This window comes from Neoarius graeffei, chromosome 16 (assembly GCF_027579695.1).
Source record: "Neoarius graeffei isolate fNeoGra1 chromosome 16, fNeoGra1.pri, whole genome shotgun sequence".
Taxonomy (NCBI): Eukaryota; Metazoa; Chordata; class Actinopteri; order Siluriformes; family Ariidae; genus Neoarius; species Neoarius graeffei.
The window spans coordinates 1,726,227-1,745,745 of NC_083584.1; the positions used below are offsets into that span (position 1 = coordinate 1,726,227).

The 19,519-nt window shown below is 47.5% G+C and overlaps 1 protein-coding gene across 1 annotated transcript in view; it reads right to left on the bottom strand.

The window, feature by feature from the left end:
• Positions 1-6,782: 6,782 nt before the first annotated feature.
• LOC132899881 (junction plakoglobin-like) overlaps positions 6,783-19,519 on the bottom strand; it is an 80,915-nt gene continuing 68,178 nt past the window's right edge. The window contains exons 11-15 of the mRNA XM_060941934.1: positions 18,482-18,601; positions 7,404-7,554; positions 7,200-7,321; positions 7,028-7,070; positions 6,783-6,913 (exon numbers count right to left, since the gene is read on the bottom strand). Coding sequence (XP_060797917.1) covers positions 6,783-6,913; positions 7,028-7,070; positions 7,200-7,321; positions 7,404-7,554; positions 18,482-18,601 — 567 coding nt within the window. The remainder of the gene's footprint in view (positions 6,914-7,027; positions 7,071-7,199; positions 7,322-7,403; positions 7,555-18,481; positions 18,602-19,519) is intronic.

A 19,519-nucleotide genomic window follows, 5' to 3' on the forward strand; every position in this document is an offset into this window, starting at 1 on the left:
CACCAACAAAAAATGTCATATTTATTAGATGATCCATGGTATTAAAACTGATTAAATGGATGCGCTAGTAGGTAACGTATGCATCGCATTTTGCTCTGCAGGATGGGAAATAATTCATCAGCTGTACATGATTAGGTCGAGAAGGTGGAAAAAAGCCAGATGATGTTGAGCTTTTGCTGTTTGTCCAGTTCTTGTATCTCTCCTGCATTGGTGTTTTGCTGTGCTGCCAGTTCTGCTGATGAAAACGGTGTTCAGCCAAGCGTATAGGCAAAAAGCCACATGAATTCCGATCTCATTCCATTCTCATTCACGTTGCATGGCCATGAATCAGATATGTATCTGATTTAGGACTACATATGAAAGTGACTCAAATCTGATTTGAAAAGATTGGATTACCATGCGCACACAGCCCTGAAAAAATCAGATCTGTGTCATATTAAGGCAAAAAATCAGATTTGAGTCACTTCAGGCTGACAATGTAAACGTAGCCTAAGCCCCATCTCTACACGCCCTTAAAGTGCATATCACGGGTAAATTCAGGAGCAAGATCAATGTAATTCTCCTATTTTATATTAAACTTTGGTCAAATATCTGTCACATTTTGCATTTTGTGCAATTTTTTTACCTTGCGCAATACCAGAAAAATTCAGTTGAAATCAAGCCGTTTGAGGCGATTTGGTCCGCCTCTGAAAAAACTTGCCATTTGGATTTCCCGGCAAACATCGATTTTCATGACGTCACGTGCGGGATGCCTCCTTCTGAAACCTATGTCAGCGATGGTTTGTTTATGAGAAAACGACTGTATTATTTACATCTCCGGTGTTGTCTCCGTCGTCTTCACTACTTGAATCATCATCAAATCCAAACAGATGAAGCCGCAATTCTGACATCTCATTATATTCTTCATCCAAAGGTGAAGTAATATTGCACTCAGGAGACAATTCCATATTTCAATGCAAAATCACTAGCTGCTAAACTTGGTCTACACAGACTGTGCACTGAAACCATACAAGCTCTCGCAGCCTGCTGGCGGTTCTGCAGGTGACGTCATGATTCTGGCTCCAGACTCCCTTGGGATTTTTCCAGATGCGTTTTGTTATTTAATTTTTTTCTGCTGTAGACAGATGGCCTTGTGCAAAATTACCCTTCTGGATGAGTGTGTAAAGGGACATACTTTCATATAAAAAAACTAAATTGGTCCAGGATATGCACTTTAAGCCCCATCTCCAGATGTCCTTAAAGGAGATACGCAGAACCTTTATTTTTAAATACATTTCTGAGTGGGGCGGCACAGTGGTGTAGTGGTTAGCACTGTCGCCTCACAGCAAGAAGGTTCTGGGTCCGAACCCAGCGGCCTGTGTGGAGTTTGCATGTTCTCCCCGTGTCCACATGGGTTTCCTCCGGGTGCTCCGGTTTCCCCCACAGTCCAAAGACATGCAGGTTAGGTTAACTGGTGACTCTAAATTGAGCGTAGGTGTGAATGTGAGTGTGAATGGTTGTCTGTGTCTATGTGTCAGCCCTGTGATGACCTGGCAACTTGTCCAGGGTGAACCCCGCCTTTCGCCCGTAGTCAGCTGGGATAGGCTCCAGCTCGCCTGCGACCCTGTAGAACAGGATAAAGCGGCTACAGATAATGGATGGATGGATTTCTGAGTGGATAGTATTTTCATCCTTGACTCTTGTATGCTGCATAAATGGGAATAAAAAATATATATATTTGAGAGTTAAAATAGACCACAAAGTTGGCATTCGAGCTGCCCCGCTGAGCCAGCCAGCCCTGAGTGCGTGACATCACAGCAGGAACCGGTTTTAAGGCCAAGGCCTTTTACAGCTATAGACCAAAGTCATATAAATAAAAATTTATGGTGAAAGTAAGAAATAGCATTACCGACTCGCTCAACTAAGACTGATTTGACTTCATTGATTGTGGGTTGACTCTCATTAAAACAGGATGGGTGCTATAACTTGTACATGCATGCGTTTTCACTGACAAAACGTAAAAGGCTAATTAAATAATCAGATGAACTGAGACAATCACATTCTGAAGCAAATTAAATAATCTTATACCGCTAACTTAAACGCACAATACAAGTTACATGGATTAACCTAAGTGCAGGTAAACAACGAGTGTTGTTGTTTTTGTTGTTTTGTATCCAAATGAGAGTCGCATCTTACCCGTCTGCCTTCTTGCTTCTTGAAAGCCGACCTTGTGGCCGATTGTTTTGAAACAATCTGACTTTCAGTTCTTCGGTCATTTGCTTCTTCCACGTAAGCACAGCACAACTTTTATTCATCACACACTTGTGAAATTCCTCTCTGCATTTAATCCATCTGAAGCAGTTAACACACACATGCACACACACGTACACAATGAGCGCACACACATACCCAGAGAACATACCCAGAGTAGTGGGCAGCCATGCTAACAACGCCCAGGGAGCAGTTGGGAGTTAGGTGCATCGCTCAAGGGCACCTCAGCCCAAGGCCGTCCCGTATTAACCTAACCTGCATGTCTTTGGACTGTGGGGGAAACCGGAGCACCCGGAGGAAACCCACGCAGACATGGGAAGAACATGCAAACTCCGCACAGAAAGACCCCTGCCGGCTGCTGGGCTTGAACCCGGACCTTCTTGCTGTGAGGCGACCGTGCTAACCACTTACACCACCGTGCCACCCAAGGTGAGATATTGCTGCTGAGGCAAGCATATCCAGCGGAGAAATCAGACGGCTGGTCCACTCATTCTCCATTTTCTCCAGACTGAGTACTTCGCCATTACTGCTTGGCTCAGGCAATTATTAAAACCCGGGACGGGACAGGACGTCACCGGTTTTAGCAACAACCACGAGGAGGTCATTGCCCGAATGATATGTCATGTCCCATCCCATTCCATCCCGGGTTTTAGCAACAACCCTCGACTCACATTCCGGGAGAACTGGTGCAACTTGCTTTCCTTTTCTTATTGTTTTTTCTTTTAATTGTTGGTACTGCACCATCTTTCAATACGGGCTTATAGCCAACACTCCTCAACAGATCAGAGGTCTCGTCTGAGTCCTCAGTAAAATGTGCAGAGCAGAGGAGAGACCACTTCGTAGGCGCCCAATGTGCCCATGAACTTCTCGCAAAACGCGTCCAAATCTTTGCAGTTTGAACATTCTTGAGCCATGCATGCAACGTAAATCCACCTTCAGTCATGTTGCTGCACTGGCCAGCAGCACATCTACGTGGCATGGCGATAAATTAGCTCAAAATGGAAGCTCGTAGTTGCAGTCAGCTCTGTGTTTTAGGATAGCGGAAATGGTGATGAGACTGATAGCCTGCCTGCAGTGACGTCACAGATGTCAAGGTCATTCACTCAGACCGCTACCTATATGAATCATTTTAATCGTAAAAATTACCATTTTAGACTTATTGTTAATGCTTGAAACTATTCCTGTGCCATTCTTGAGGTCTCAAGGCATTAAAAAACAAAAAGTGAGGCTATGGTTCTGCATAGCTCCTTTAAGCACCATCTCCACACGCGCCCTCAAGCACCATCTCCACACGCGCCCTCAAGCCCCATCTCCACGCGCCCTCAAGCCCCATCTCCATGTGCACTTGAGCCCGATCTCCAAATGTCCTTAAGCCACATGCCCTTAAGCCACATCCCCACATGCCCTTAAGCCCCATCTCCACACACCTTTAAGCCCCCTCTCCAAATGTACTTTAGCCCCATCACCACGTGCCCTTAAGCCCCATCACCACACACCCTTAAGCCCCCTCTACAAATGTACTTTAGTCCCATCTCCATGTGCCCTTAAGCCCCAACTCCACGTGCCCTTAAGCCCCAACTCCACGTGCCCTTTAGCCCCATCACCACGTGCCCTTAAGCCCCATCACCACACACCCTTAAGCCCCCTCTACAAATGTACTTTAGTCCCATCTCCACGTGCCCTTAAGCCCCATCTCCACGTGCCCTTAAGCCCCATCTCCACGTGCCCTTAAGCCCCATCTCCATGTGCCCTTAAGCCCCAACTCCACGTGCCCTTAAGCCCCATCCCCACACGCCCTTCAGGTGCATCCCCACACGCCCTTCAGGCGCATCCCCACACGCCCTTCAGGCGCATCCCCACACGCCCTTCAGGCGCATCCCCACACGCCCTTCAGGCGCATCCCCACACGGCCTTAAGCCCTATCTCCACACGGCCTTAAGCCCTATCTCCACATGCCCTTAAGCCCCAACTCCACACGCACTTAAGCCCCCTCTCCAAATGTCCTTAAGCCCCATCCCCACACGCCCTTAAGCCCGATCTCCAAATGTCCTTAAGCCCCATCCCCACACGCCCTTAAGCCCGATCTCCAAATGTCCTTAAGCCACATCCCCACATGCCCTTAAGCCCCATCTCCACACACCCTTAAGCCCCCTCTCCAAATGTACTTTAGCCCCATCACCACGTGCCCTTAAGCCCCATCACCACACGCCCTTAAGCCCCCTCTCCAAATGTACTTTAGTCCCATCTCCACGTGCCCTTAAGCCCCATTCCCACATGCCCTGAAGCCTCATCTCCAAGTGCCCTGAAGCCCCATCCCCACGCGCCCTTAAGCCCCATCCCCACGCGCCCTTAAGCCCCATCCCCACGCGCCCTTAAGCCCCATCTCCACGCGCCCTTAAGCCCCATCTCCACGTGCCCTTAAGCTCCATCTCCACGCGCCCTTAAGCCCCATCTCCACGCGCCCTTAAGCCCCATCCCCACGTGCCCTTAAGCCCCATCTCCACGCGCCCTTAAGCCCCATCTCCACGCGCCCTTAAGCCCCATCCCCACGCGCCCTTAAGCCCCATCCCCACGTGCCCTTAAGCCCCATCCCCACGTGCCCTTAAGCCCCATCTCCACGTGCCCTTAAGCCCCATCTCCACGTGCCCTTAAGCCACATCCCCACGCGCCCTTAAGCCACATCCCCTCACGCCCTTCAGCCACATCCCCTCACGCCCTTAAGCCACATCCCCACACGCCCTTCCGAATAGGTAGATGTCTTCAATGTCCTCCACAGAAAGAACCGCCAGGCACACGACCCGCCACCTCTCCCATGCGTCCATTGCATAGTCAGCTGTGAACGTTCCAGCAGGACAGGCCAGTTCCCCCGAACCCAGGCTTCTTGTTGAGAAAATTGTGTCAATTGCGTGAAGAGACCAGTTTATCAATTCCATGAGTTTTAGTTTGGAGAGCAGTGTGGAGAGAGTCTTTCCAAAGTATAGACAATAGACAGACGAAGCAAAAGCAGGGAAGATAAGGGAGAGGAGAGGAGAAATGCGACCGCCTTCCGTGAGAGCACGGAGAGAGAAAAAAATTAGGCATTGCCCTGGTTTATCAAGGAAATCAGAAAACGGTGACAGCTGTCCAAAGCCCCATAAAGCTGCCCAACATGATTGAAGCAGTGGGCAGAGCTGTCGGCACTCAGACTGTGGCTATTCAGAACTTGAACCGCAACATGGATAACATCATGGAGAAGCTTTTGGCTTTGCAAAGGAAAATGGATCGATTCGGAGACCAGAATGGACAAACAGAGTAGTCGTGTAAAAGAATGCGTCTACTCGCCCCAAGACCAAACAATTTCAATCTTATCTGCTTTTGGCTCCCTCAGACAGCACTGGCCTTGGCCAAGGCCATTGCTGTGACAACAACTCCCCCTGAAGATCACTGCAGTGAGACGATCTTGCATTCCTTCCCCCACTCTCCATGGTCACCACTTTTTACCCCCAGTGTGACAAGCAGGAGCGCGACCAGCGCCGTCGTGGCTGCAGGAACCGGCTGCTTGCTTGCGCTGGGTTACCTCTACCTCTGCCCCTTCCCCCTCCCCCCACCCTCTCCCCCCAAGTCCCGAATTTTCATGTTGTAAAGTGTACTGTGTTATTTGTGCTTATGTGCTGAGGTGTTTTTTTTTAATGTTCCCACACTGTACTCCCCACAGGAGCATAGTGTGGGGGTTGCTTTTTTTTCTCCTCCCCTCTCCTCATGTTCTCCGTATTTTTTTTTTTCTTTTCATCCCTGTCTTCCTGTCCTGTCTACTCCCCCTCTATCAATTGTATGTATGTGTATATGTAAGGACGGGTTGATGGTTAATTTCGCTGGCACTGATTAGTGACAATAAAGGGTTCATTCATCATCATCATCATCTCCACACTCCCTTAAGCCCCATCTCCACATGCCCTTAAGCCCCATCTCCACATGCCTTTAACTCCCATCTCCATATGTCCTTAAACCACACTTCAACATATCCTAAACCCTTTCACCCACATATCCTCAAGCCTCACTTCCATATGTTCTCAATCCCCCCATTTTTCCACAAGTCCTGCTTCCATATTATCTCAATTTCCAACCTCAGCTTGTCCTTAAGCTTCACCCACTTGTGCTTAAGCCCCAAACACGTCTTTAAGCCCCACCTTCACATGTCCTCAAGCTCCACCACCGCTTGTCCACTGGCGAATATTTTTGGTTGTATATTTTTAATGTTTTTAATTTTAGAGATTCCACATGTTCCCAAGCCACACCAGCATGTCTCATTCAGCTTAACCTCCACAGGTCCTCAAGCCCCACGTTGACATATCCATCAGCCTCCAGCTTACTGATTCAACCTAAATGATGAAACAGATCAAACTATGAGTTATTGATCGAGAAAAATTACAAAAATTGTTTTCGTAATAAGTGTTGCCAAACATGCAGGGACAGTTTGCTGGTTAAATACAGGTTAATGTAATACAGTACATCTGTGTGTGTATGTGTATGTGTGTTACCTGTCTCATTGTAATTTAAAGTGGTTCTGGGTAAACATGTCGGGGGTCAAAGGTCATCTCTGACACATATGGCTCATGGACATCAGGATCCAGAGGAAGAGCATCGACAGGAAGGTCTGAGTAAACATACAGCGAGGACACGCCCTCTAAGGAGAGATAAACAGGGTAAACATACAGAGAGGACACGCCCTCTACAGAGAGATAGATAGATAGATAGATAGATAGATAGATAGATAGATAGTGTGTTTGTGTGTGTTTACCATCCTGTATGTAGCCGTGATCGAGGGTCACTGCACTGTGTGCCTACAGGGAACACACACACACAGAGTGGTGTGTTTTAGGAAAGATTACACATAAACATATCTCTTTCCACCATTTCAGATTTGTACATTATTTGAGATATTTGTGTGTGTGTGTGTGTGTGTGTCTCACCATGTCCCAGGCATGTGTGTCATGTTTGAACAACGAGTGTGTGAGCTCCACTGACACTCTCTTCCTGTAGTCTGAGTTTTTATCCTCTGAGATCCTGAAGAGCACAGCAGCAGCGTAGGTGGCTGAGAACAACACACACACACACAATATTCATAAGTCTGGATTATATAGCTGTGTGTGTGTGTGTATATATATATCACTCACCTATCCCTTCGTTAGTAGAGTGCAGTAGCTCCATCAGTGGAGCAGAAGCTCCTTCAGCATCAATTAGTTCAGCTGAGTGTTTATCCAGTGCGAGTTCACATAAAACACCAGCTGAGACTCGCCGCACGCTCTCAACACATGAGTATAACAACTGCAGAGAGACAGGGAGAGAGTGAGACAAAAAGAAAAATGATGAGTCAAGTCAAGTTTATTTGTATAGCGCTTTTAACAATAAACATTGTCGCAAAGCAGCTTTACAGAATTTGAATGACTTAAAATATGAGCTAATTTTATCCCCAACAAGCACGCCTGTGGCGATGGTGGCAAGGAAAAACTCCCTCAGACGACACGAGGAAGAAACCTCGAGAGGAACCAGACTCAAAAGGGAACCCATCCTCATTTGGGCAACAACAGACAACATGACTATAATATTAACAGTCCTAACAAAGGCAGCCTCGTTGATGCCACAAACCCTCCACCAACAGAAACCCGAGTGCAAAACTGTTCACGACATCTGCAATCCCAAAGCCAGCAAGTCAACTGCAGTCCCCAGCCACAAAAACACCACTGCAAGAGTCCAGAGCATCCTCCAGGCACGACCCCCAACTGTCCACATGGGGCCGCCCTCCACAGGAGTGATGCGATGAGACTCCAACCAGACACAGGGCACCAGGATGGACCAGGCAGGTCCGAGGAGCAGAAGAGGTTCAGCATCTCGATCCCAGGACCGACATGTAACTCAGAGGGACAGATTTGGGGGGGAGAGAGAAAACACAGGTTGTTAGGTATGCCCAATGTCACCTGAATAAGTAGGAACAGTATACATATTGCACTGAGTACAAGCAGGGACTCCGGCAACTAACTATGACAGTATCACTAAAAGGGGAGAGCCAGAAGGTAACACAGGCATGAGGGAGCCCCGGGACATAAAGCAGCAGCCACTACACTGTCAACAAACTCGAGTGAGCAAGCGAGTGGGGACTGACAGCATCCATACATCCCAGTTTACCAAAACACTCTGTCTGAGGACCCTCCAGATCTACACCTTTACCTCATAAACACCATTAACACAAGGCTTGACTAAACATATGTTTTCAGCCTAGACTTAAACACAGACTGTGTCTGATTCCCGAACATTACTTGTAAGGCTGTTCCATAACTGTGGGTCTTTGTAAGAAAAGGCTTTGCTTCCTGATGTAGCCTTCACTATATGAGGTACTAGCAGATAGCCTGCACCTTTTGATCTAAGTAGGAGTGGCGGGTCATAGAGGACCAGAAGTTCACTCAGGTACTGTGGTGCGAGACCATTCAGTGCTTTAAAAGGTCAATAGTAGTATTTTATAATCAATATGAAATTTGATTGGGAGCCAATGCAGTGTGGATAAGACAGGGGTGATGTGGTCATATTTTCTAGTTCTAGTAAGGACTCTTGCTGCTGCATTTTTTTTTTTTTTTAGATATTTTTTGGGGCTTTTTTCACCTTTATTTGGATAGGACAGTGTAGAGACAGGAAGTGAGCAGGAGAGAGAGACGGGGAGCGATCGGGAAATGACCTCGGGTCGGAATCGAACCCTGGTCCCCGGATTTATGGTATGGCGCCTTATCCATCTGAGCCACGACGCCCCCTTGCTGCTGCTGCATTTTGAACTAACTGGAGCTTGTTTATGCACTTATTGGAACATCCAGACAGTAAAGCATTACAATAATCCAACCTGGAGGTAACGAAAGCATGAACTAGTTTTTCCGCGTCATGTAGTGACATTAAATTTCTTATCTTAGCAATATTTCTGAGATGAAAGAAAGCTATCCGGGTAACGGCTGAGAGAGAGAGAGAGATTAGATTAGATAAGAGAAAACTTTATTGATCCCTTTGGGAGGGTTCCCTCAGGGAAATTAAGATTCCAGCAGCATCATTACAGATAAACAGAGAAAAAGAAATGGAGAAAACTTCTAGATAAATTAAAATAAATTAAGTATTTACATATACAAATATAAAAGAATAAGATATGAGGAAGGGGGGAGGGGGGTTAGGGTAAGTGTGTGGGGAGGGGGGAAAGCAGGAAAGAGAGGGAGAGAGTGTGTGAGAGAGTGAAATCTGATCACAAGGAACCCTGTTGATGATCCAGAGTTCAAAGAATCCCAGTTACACTTATACCTAGTGATCTTTTCCTCTCTTCTAACAAACAGGTGAGACTCACCTGTGTTATGTGTACAACAAAGTCACATGGAACTACAGTATTTCACCTTAGGGCTTCAGAAGATCAGAGCTGAACACCGAATGGCACTGAGAGACATGACATTACCACTGATGAAGATGGACTATGACACCAGGTAGCTTCAGCACAGACTCCATGGAGTGGCACACTAAATAGTCTCAACAGTACCATGGGGCACATCCCAGATACAGCAGTGGATGCTCTGCATGGTCACCTTAGTGGAACACTACAAAATCAATAAACTAGTTTAAAAATATTATAAAATGGCCAAAAATCTGGATTTAAACACAAGATTCTGGCCAACAACACATGCAAAGTGAGCTTATTATAAACGCAAGCCATTCCCACACTTCTTGCTTGCCATAAGGTAATTGCAGGACTTTGAGCAAGTGGGTGGAGCACAGGAGTACGGCAGGCCAGAACTGAGTTTCCAAAAACTCTTTATTTTTACACTTTTCAGTGATTTCACAATCTCCCAGCCACACATACATGTACACACACATAAGTCATCTGGTTGGGGAGACGGCCCCCTTCCTCTGTTCTCTCTCTCCTTTCATAGGGTGTGGTCACTGGGGAAGACACACAAACACAGATTAACTGACATCAAGTGCAGTGATTCTGCCACTTACCTTCCCTGACTCAGCCCTCCGTTCACAGACCGATGCTTGACCACACCCCCGCTGCCACATACCCCCACTGCCTGACTCAGGCCGGGCAGCCGTCCGGCCTGTAGCCAACTCCCCCGCCCCCCCTTGATGGGAGAGGAAATCCACCATGACCATCTGCGCCCCCGGCCTGTGGACCACCTTGAAGTTAAAGGGCTGGAGTGCCAGATACCAATGGGTGATCCGTGCATTGGCATCCTTCATGTGGTGGAGCCACTGGAGGGGCGCGTGGTCCGAACAGAGGGTGAAAGGGCATCTCAGCAGGTAGTAGCGGAGGGCGAGGACCGCCCACTTGATGGCTAGGCACTCCTTCTCTATCATGCTGTAGTGTCCCTCACGCACCGACAGCTTTCTGCTGATGTACAGCACTGGGCGATCCTCCCCCTCCACCTCCTGGGACAGAACAGCCCCCAGCCCTCTGTCCAACATGTCCGTCTGCAATATAAAGGGGAGAGAAAAGTCAGGGGAGTGTAACAGTGGCCCCCCACACAGTGCAGCCTTCACCTCAGAGAAAGCCCACTGGCATTGCTCCGTCCACTGAACCGGATCTGGTGCCCCCTTTTTAGTGAGATTAGTCAGCAGGCTGGTGACGTCCGAATAATTAGGTATAAACCTACGATAGTAGCCAGCCAGCCACAGGAGCTGTCTCACCCTCTTTTTGGTCTTGGGCCTCGGGCAGGCCATAATCGCTGCTGTCTTATTCATTTGGGGACACACCTGCCCATTGCCCAAGTGGAAGCCCAGATACCGTACTTCCACCCGCCCAATCACACACTTCTTCGGGTTGGCTGTGAGACCCGCTCGCCTCAGCGACCCAAGGACGGCCCTCAGGTGTTGCAGATGCTGCGGCCAGTCATTACTATAGATTATAATGTCGTCTAAGTATGCGGCCGCATAGGTGGCGTGGGGGCGGAGGACCCTGTCCATAAGCCGCTGGAACGTAGCAGGTGCCACAAACAGCCCAAAAGGAAGTGTGACAAATTGGTGTAAGCCAAACGGTGTGGAAAAGGCTGTTTTTTCTCGGGATAATGGAGTCAAGGGGATCTGCCAATAACCCTTTGTCAAATCCAGTGTTGAATAAAAGCGAGCCGTGCCTAGTCAATCCAGCAACTCATCAATACGAGGCATTGGGTACGCATCGAATTTAGACACCGCATTGACTTTTCTATAGTCCACACAAAACCGGACCGACCTGTCGGCCTTGGGAACCAAGACCACCGGGCTGCTCCAGTCACTGTGGGACTCCTCGACGATGCCCATGTCAAGCATGGCCTTGAGTTCTTCTCGAACCACCTTTTTCTTGTGTTCGGGCAGCCTGTAAGGGCAGCTGCGCACTACCACCCCCAGGGGTGTCTCAATTTGGTGTTCTATGAAGCGGGTGCGCCCGGGCAGGGGCAAGAACACGTCCGAAAATTTGGTCTGCAACTGGGCAACCTCCGTGAGTTGGGTCGGGGAGAGGTGGTCTCCACAGGGGACCGGAGAGGTAATCAATGTCAATGTTCCCTTTTGAACCTCTGGCCCCAGCTCCGCCTTCTCCAAAATCAACAACACCAATGCCACAGGACCTCCTCGTTCCAAAGTTTGAGCAGATTGAGTTGGTAAATCTGTAGCGCCCCACCCCTGTCCATTCGCCTCACCTCATAGTCGACGTCCCCGACTCACCGTGTGACTTCAAAGGGTCCTTGCCACTTGGCAATCAATTTGGAGCTCAACGTAGGCAACAGCATGAGTACTTTTATCTAATTGTGTGAACTCCCTAAGGCGCGTACCCCTGTCGTACAGGCGGATTTGCTGTTCTTGGGCCTGCCGCAAATTTTCCTGGGTTAGAGGTGAGAGTGTGTGGAGTTTTGCGCACAGGTCAATAACGTATTGAATTTCATTTTTGCTCGTTGAAGGTCCCTCCTCCCAATTTTCCCGCAGTACATCTAGGATGCCACGCGGCTTACGCCCATATAATAATTCGAACGGGGAGAACCCCGTGGAGGCTTGTGGGACCTCTCGCACTGCGAATAACAGGGGTTCGAGCCATTTATCCCAATTATGTGCATCCTCACGTACAAACTTTTTAATTATGTTCTTGAGGGTGCGATTGAACCGTTCGACTAAACCGTCCATTTGTGGGTGATAAACGCTGGTGCGGATCGGCTTCATTCCCAGTAACCCATACAGTTCGCGCCGTGTGTGTGACATAAACGTAGTGCCTTGATCAGTCAGAATCTCTTTGGGGATTCCAACTCGGGAGATGACGTGGAAGAGCGCTTCTGCAATACTACATGCTGAGATATTGCAAAGAGGCACTGCTTCCGGGTATCGCGTTGCATAGTCCACCAGAACTAAAATAAAGCGATACCCTCGTGTTGACCAATCTAATGGCCCGACAAGATCCATCACAATTCTTTCGAACGGGGTCTTGATTAATGGCAGAGGGCGCAAAGGCGCTTTTGGGATGGCCACTGGATTTACTAACTGGCATTCACAGCACGCCGTACACCACCTACGGACATCGCCGTGAATCCCTGACCAATAGAACCGGGCCATTATTCGGGCTAGTGTCTTATCCTGCCACAAGTGTCCAGACATGGGATTAAAGTGAGCTGCCTGAAATACCAATTCCCAGCGGTTCTTTGGGATTAAAAGCTGTGTGATCGGCTCCTTAGTCTGAGTGTCCTGCATCACTTGGTATAATCTATCCTTCATAATGGAAAAAAAGGGGAAGGACGGGGTGGCGTTTGGCTGGAGCATTTGACCATCGATTACTCTCACTTGGTCAAATGCATGCCGCAGAGTCTCGTCTCGCGACTGTTCTAACAGGAAATCCATGAGGGATTCCCCGAGAGAAGGAGGAGGAGCCTGCTGCTCCTCACTCTGATGCAGTGATGATGTAGACGGCTCTGTGACAGCTGCTCCCACCAATGCCACACAAGGACCTCCCCCTGCTGAACTATGGCAGGCCCCACTCTTCACTAAATGAGTCATTAATTCCCGAAATCCCGGCCAATCAGTCCCCAAAATTATCGAGTGGGTAAGGCGAGGATTAACCGCCGCCTTTACACTAAATTTCTCCCCTCAAAATAGAATGTGGACCGACACTAAAGGGTAGTTGTGAACATCCCTGTGCACACACAACACCTTCACCAATTGTGCTTTCCCCAGTGCCTCGTCTTGCACCAGGCTTTGGTGGATTGAGGTCTGATTACAGCCGGAGTCCACCAAAGCCTGATACGTATCCCCTTGGATACTCACCAGTATGTGATACGCTCCAGCCCGATCGAGGGCGGTCCCTGGCACGTCAGGGATCCGGACCACCGCGCCCACCTCCATTACTGAGCACTGATGCTGGAGGTGCCCCGGCTCCCCGCAGCACCAGCAAACCAGCCCGAGCTCTCTCTCTCTGCACCAGTGTTCTGGGGCTCACTCACCTGGGGGGGGGAGAGACAGACATGGAAGTGGGAAATGGGAGGGCACTGCAGGTGCAGCAGGCCGGCTGGGGTGGAGCCGGCCCCCGCCTCCGCAGTGGGGGAACGGGGCAAAGACAAGGAACAGAAGGGGAGGGGAAGAGAGAGATGGAGATCTGCTGTCCTGCTGTTGGAGCAGCCGCCAAGTGGTCCTCTGCCAGCTCAATGGCCTGATCCAGCGACACAGGGCGTTGGCACTGGACCCACTCCGCGGTCCCTTCGGGAAGTCGGGCGATGAACTGCTCCAGTACCACCAGATCGACGATTCCCTTGGCGTTGTGGTTGTCAGCCCTCAGCCACCGCCAGCAGGTGTCCCGGAGTTGCTGGCCAAACGCGAACGGCTGGCCGACCTCCTCTAGGCACAAAGCGCAGAAGTGCTGGCGTTGTTGTTCTGGGGTGCGCCCCACACGCTGGAGGACGGCCCGGTGCAGGTCTGCATAGACCAGCCGGCTATCAGCGGGGAGCTGTAGCACATCCAGCTGTACCTCACCTGTTAGCAGGGGGAGGAGGCGCGCCGCGCACTGTTCCACCGGCCAGCCCCAGGCCTCTGCTACTTGCTTGAAGAGTGCGAGGAAGGCCTCGGGGTCGTCGTGCGGGCCCATCTTTGTTAGGGTAAGGTGGGGAGGGCCCGCAGCGGTGGAGGTGGTGGACCCCACCGACGCGAGGAGGTGCTGGAACGCCTGATAATGTTCCTGTTGTGCCAGCACCAGGGCCTTGAACCTTTGCTCTTGCTCTTTTCGGAGGGCGACCAGTGCCTGGTGCTGGCTCTGTTGGGCCGTGGCAAGGGCGTGGATCAGGTCCACGAAGGGGGAGGACTCCATGGGGCTGTTCTCCTCTGTGCTCCGATCCCAGGTTTCAGCACCACTGTAGGACTTCGAGAGAGTGGGTGGAGCACAGAAGTACGGCAGGCCAGAACTGAGTTTCCAAAAACTCTTTGTTTTTACACTTTTCAGTGATTTCATGATCTCCTAGCCACACATACACGTACACACACAAGTCGTCTGGTTGGGGAGAGAGCCCCCTTCCTCTGCTGTCTCTCTCCTTTTATAGGGCGCGGTCACTGGGGAAGACACACAAACACAGATTAACTGACATCAGGTGCAGTGATTCTGCCACTTACCTTCCCTGACTCAGCCCTCCGTTCACAGACCGATGCTTGACCATGCCCCCGCTGGCACAGTAATGTATAGAGAAACCCCTTTCAGAGATCCTCATATTGTAAAGAGAGGTCTTTATTAACTCTAACAGAAGGAGGTCCACTCTAGGTTCTTGGGAGAGCTTGGTGGATGGAGGTACTTCACTGTTCAGAAAAGTTGCAAAAAACCTGCCATTCTGAGTGCTGTGATGCACTTCACACACAACTTTAGTACAGAATTAGATCAGGGTGATGAGGTGCAGCCTGGCCTGAGTACTAGGCGCTTTCATGGTCTGTTAGGTTGCAGTTATCATTCTGGGCTTTATTTTGAGGGGCTCAGCTGAACTGCCCATTTGGGACAACAGATCTGAATAGAGAGGAAAATGTTAAGGTAATCCCACCACGAGAGAGAGTAGGAGTAAAAATAAAAGCCTTGGCAGATATCATGCCTCTCAAATCTAGAATCGGATGGAAACCCCTTATCCTCTGTGTCAACATGAATGCTGAGTAGAAGCCCTTGTTTGGAACCATTAGGTTTACCTTCTCAATGTCTGTCATATTTAATTAAAAAAATTAAGTTATTCCTTGAAATCGAGTCATACATGACCTGATAGCCAATGAGGCACATATACTCGAGTTGTCTATAATCCATGTATGACAAGATTGAGTGGAATAACTGTTTTATTCTATCCACATTCAATGGATTTTGAGAAACAGAGCATTTTTATTTTTTGCAAATTTGATAAATAAAAACTTTAAAATGTCTGATAAAATCATTTCTGCTTAGAATGTAAATAAACCAGCAAAATGACAGAAGCAATTTGTGAAAAATGCGATGATAATTCCTGAAAAATAAAAAAAGATACGTTCTTACCAGGCTTGTAGTACTCGAGTTTGACTCATGCCCTAATTTTAAGGACTCATGACTTGACTTGGACTTCAGCACTGATGACTCAGACTTGGACTCGGACTCGTAAAATAACTGCATTCGGACTCGTAAATTGGAGACGAAGACTAGGATTTTTTTATTTATTTTTTGTAACATGCCATAATAATTTGGCATCAGATATTTATATCTATATTCATTTTTGTACTAATTTTGTGCAAGAGTGTCACACCTGAGCACTTTGGTGCGTACATCAGATGCGCACTTCAAACAGTGTGTGCGCCAAGCAGACTCTCGCGTGCGTGCCGTAAACAGTTTCACATAAAGGCAGCAACAGCCACTGCCAAATGGCGTGGTTGGAGTCTTGTTCTCGGACTCGACTTGGATCAATAGTGGACTCGACTCAGACTCGAAATTTTCTTTAATGATTTGGATTTGACTTGGACTTGAACACTGGGGACTTGAGACTGGACTCGAGATTTAGTGACTCGACTACAGCACTGGTTCTTACCATCAAATAGTTTTAATCCATATTTTGTTTCTTTTTTTTGTATTTTTGGGGGTCTTGTTTTCAAGTAGAGTTTTTACTTCATCCTTGGTTGGTTCAGTAACATGGTCCGCCATTTTGTTTTCTTCTTTTTTCGTCGATTGGCAAACCAACTTAAAGGTGCATTACTGCCACCATCTGGGCTGGAGTGTGGAACATGAGCTATTGGGAGGGGGACTATATTCTTTTATTTAGCGATTTCTGTTTCTTTTAAATACTTGATAAAGTGATATATCTGACTCGATGCGTTCTGCCATTTTCTTTTTCTCTATTCATGGTATATGAGCTGGTATCCTAGTAGTAGAGTAGCCAATCAGAGCGCACGACTGCTCATATCCAGTGAATGTGGATGGATAGATAGATAGATAGATAGATAGATAGATAGATAGATAGATAGATAGATAGATAGATAATTAGCAAAATATTTACAAGAGCACAAAATCCCCCTGAATAGAATAATAATATTACAGCACCATGAATGAATCATCGAATTGTGTCGCATCGTGTTTATCACCTCAATAAATCACTGCATTGTCTTGTGACAGTGAGGCCAATAATGAGAGACGCATCGCAGTTACGATACATCTTTATTCCTTTCTTTGACACCACATGCCATGCGCCGTCCAATATCACACTCCATACGTCATACAGCTGTCTGGTTTCATCTGTCACGGCCACACGCAGTGCCATTAGGACTAATCCCCATGCACATGTTCCTGATTAGAGCTCAATCAGAGCGCAGACATTTCTATAAGGACTCTGAGTAACACACAGACTTTGTGAAAGCCTTGTATTCTGTATCACTTTTCTGGTTTTAACCCTGTTTGTGTTTTTGGACTGTGAGTATTGTATCCCTCTGATATCCTGTCTGTGTCTCACTCCACCACTGCCTGGTTTTCCACTCGGCCTTTGTCTCTGTTTTGGATCTGTTTGCTCACGTGTTTTCAATAAAACTCTTCCTGCGATTACATCCGTCTATCGCCCTTACACGACACAAACTGTCACCTGTCCAACAAGCGAATGGACTCATAAAACTGTTTTAACTTGATTTATATGAAACTGTCATGAATATTTTCTGTAAAATGTGTTAGTAAATAATCCCACGTTATTTTTTAAAAAGCAAATTAAAAATAAGTGCTGGATAAAAACCCATCTATCTTATAGAAATAAAGATACAGATTTGATTATCCAATGGTCAAGTGTTTGAGATACATTGCCTTGCACTTATGATTGGGTTCTCTGTGGTGGGACAGGGACGTCATTCGTACGTACGAACTTCATACAGTCAAAACCATCAAAAATCAGTATGGGGCTCAGCAATCAACGATGACCTGACAATATTAAGGGGCCAATGGTGTAGCTGGAGTTTGTACTCTTGCGACATTGCCATTAGTACCTACTAAACTGATGTATTCATTGCACAGTGAGCTCTGTTTTCAGCTTTAAATACTGCAGGGTCCTTTGGTACTGGGTGTTTAATGAGATGCCCAAAGGCATCTATTCGGAACCCTAGAGAATGATTCAGTCTTCCAAGTGCTGGTGTGGGGTTCCCAAACTTTTTTTTTGTCTGGTGACTTTGATCTCAAAAAAACTCAGAGACCCCAATAATTCACAACATAGGCATGTTTTGATTTGTATAGCCGCCTTTGAAATTTGTTATTTATCTGACTCTAGTCATTAATGAGATGGTTGGGCCTGTGCATTTCACTGCAACTTGTTTCCATATAGCTTTGGAGGACATTGTACATTACTCTGCCAGTTTCACATTGTGGAAGAGGAAGACAGGACAAAATATCTTCATAAATCGTAGTCTCCTGCTGTTAGCAAACAAATGTCACAGCATGGGCATTTGTTCCTTCTGTGCTGACATCCATTTGAAGAGCACAAACCAGGGAATTCCAAAGTCACTATGTTAGTGTGCTTTCTTGGCCAATAGCTATTGCTAGTATCGTGTTGTTCACTGTGTGATTGGACAGCGGTACTGTCTTCAGTTTTTGAGCCTCTTTCACCTGTATATCATTTTTACCATTTCAATGGCAGCTGGCAAACCAGTCTCTGCAACGGTGTACGGTATGGCTTTATAGAATTTGGAACAAGATAGCTCACCTCAAACAGTGCTTTCAAAGTTAGCTCCTTAACTGTCATCACTTTCCTTAAGTGCATCAGTTCCTCACCTGTACAAACAGAGGGATCGTCTGCATGCTGGCGATCTCACTTCGGTTAATCGGATCCCTGGCCAAAATGTGTAATGCCCCAGTACAGCCTTCTACTATTTCCTCCATACTAACTCCATCCTGGGAGAGAGAGAGAGAGAGAGAGAGAGAGAGAGAGACTTTATTTCAAGAGTACAAATGATGCTCAAGTCAAGTCAACTTTGTCAAATATGCTATACATGCTCGACATACAGCACAGATGAAATTTCAGTCCTCTCTGACCCACGGTGCAAACAGGCAATGCAATAAATAAAAACAGAATAACTGAAATAAACAATATAAACAGTATAAACATTCTAAATAAGAAAATAGACATAGACTAAACACTCACGTGTGTGTGCATATATATATCAGGCATGAAAACGGGTCAGGGGTGAAAAAGGTGAGAAGGGTGCGCAAGTGGTGACGTGGGTTCTGGTGTTGTTTTATTTTGTTTGGGGGGGTCCGCCCCCAGAATAAATATTATAGCCTCCTTACTAAGTATACTGTATTGACATTTGCACAAGGACATACAGTACAAATACATGTAGTTATAGTGAAATTATGCCCTGGAAAAAAATGTCAATAATAGAACGAAGAAAGTGGAGAACACACAAGGAATAGTGATCATTTTTTTCCTGTTATTTGCCTGGACCACCAGTGTCTCCATGGCCCGCTTTCGCTGAGTTGCCACATGTTTCAGCCTTGCCCGCTTCTCTCCTTCAGCAGTCGGTTTCTTGGCCTGCTGAGCACTGCAAGTTGCTTGAGAGCCATACTTGCTCTGCTGCTGCTGCTTTTCATCCTTGTTCACCCTCTGCTGGTGTTTGTATGTGGCTGCTGCAGAGTTAATGTTCTGTCCACTTCCCCAAACTTCACGTCCTCCCTTCTAAAGAGCTGCATAGCTGTCTTCCCCCTGGACATCAGCGTGTACTTGACCGTCTGTATTGCATTAAATGTTTCCACATTCATGTTGCCACTCTTTTGATCAATTACATCATTCATCAGACTAAATGAGGACTC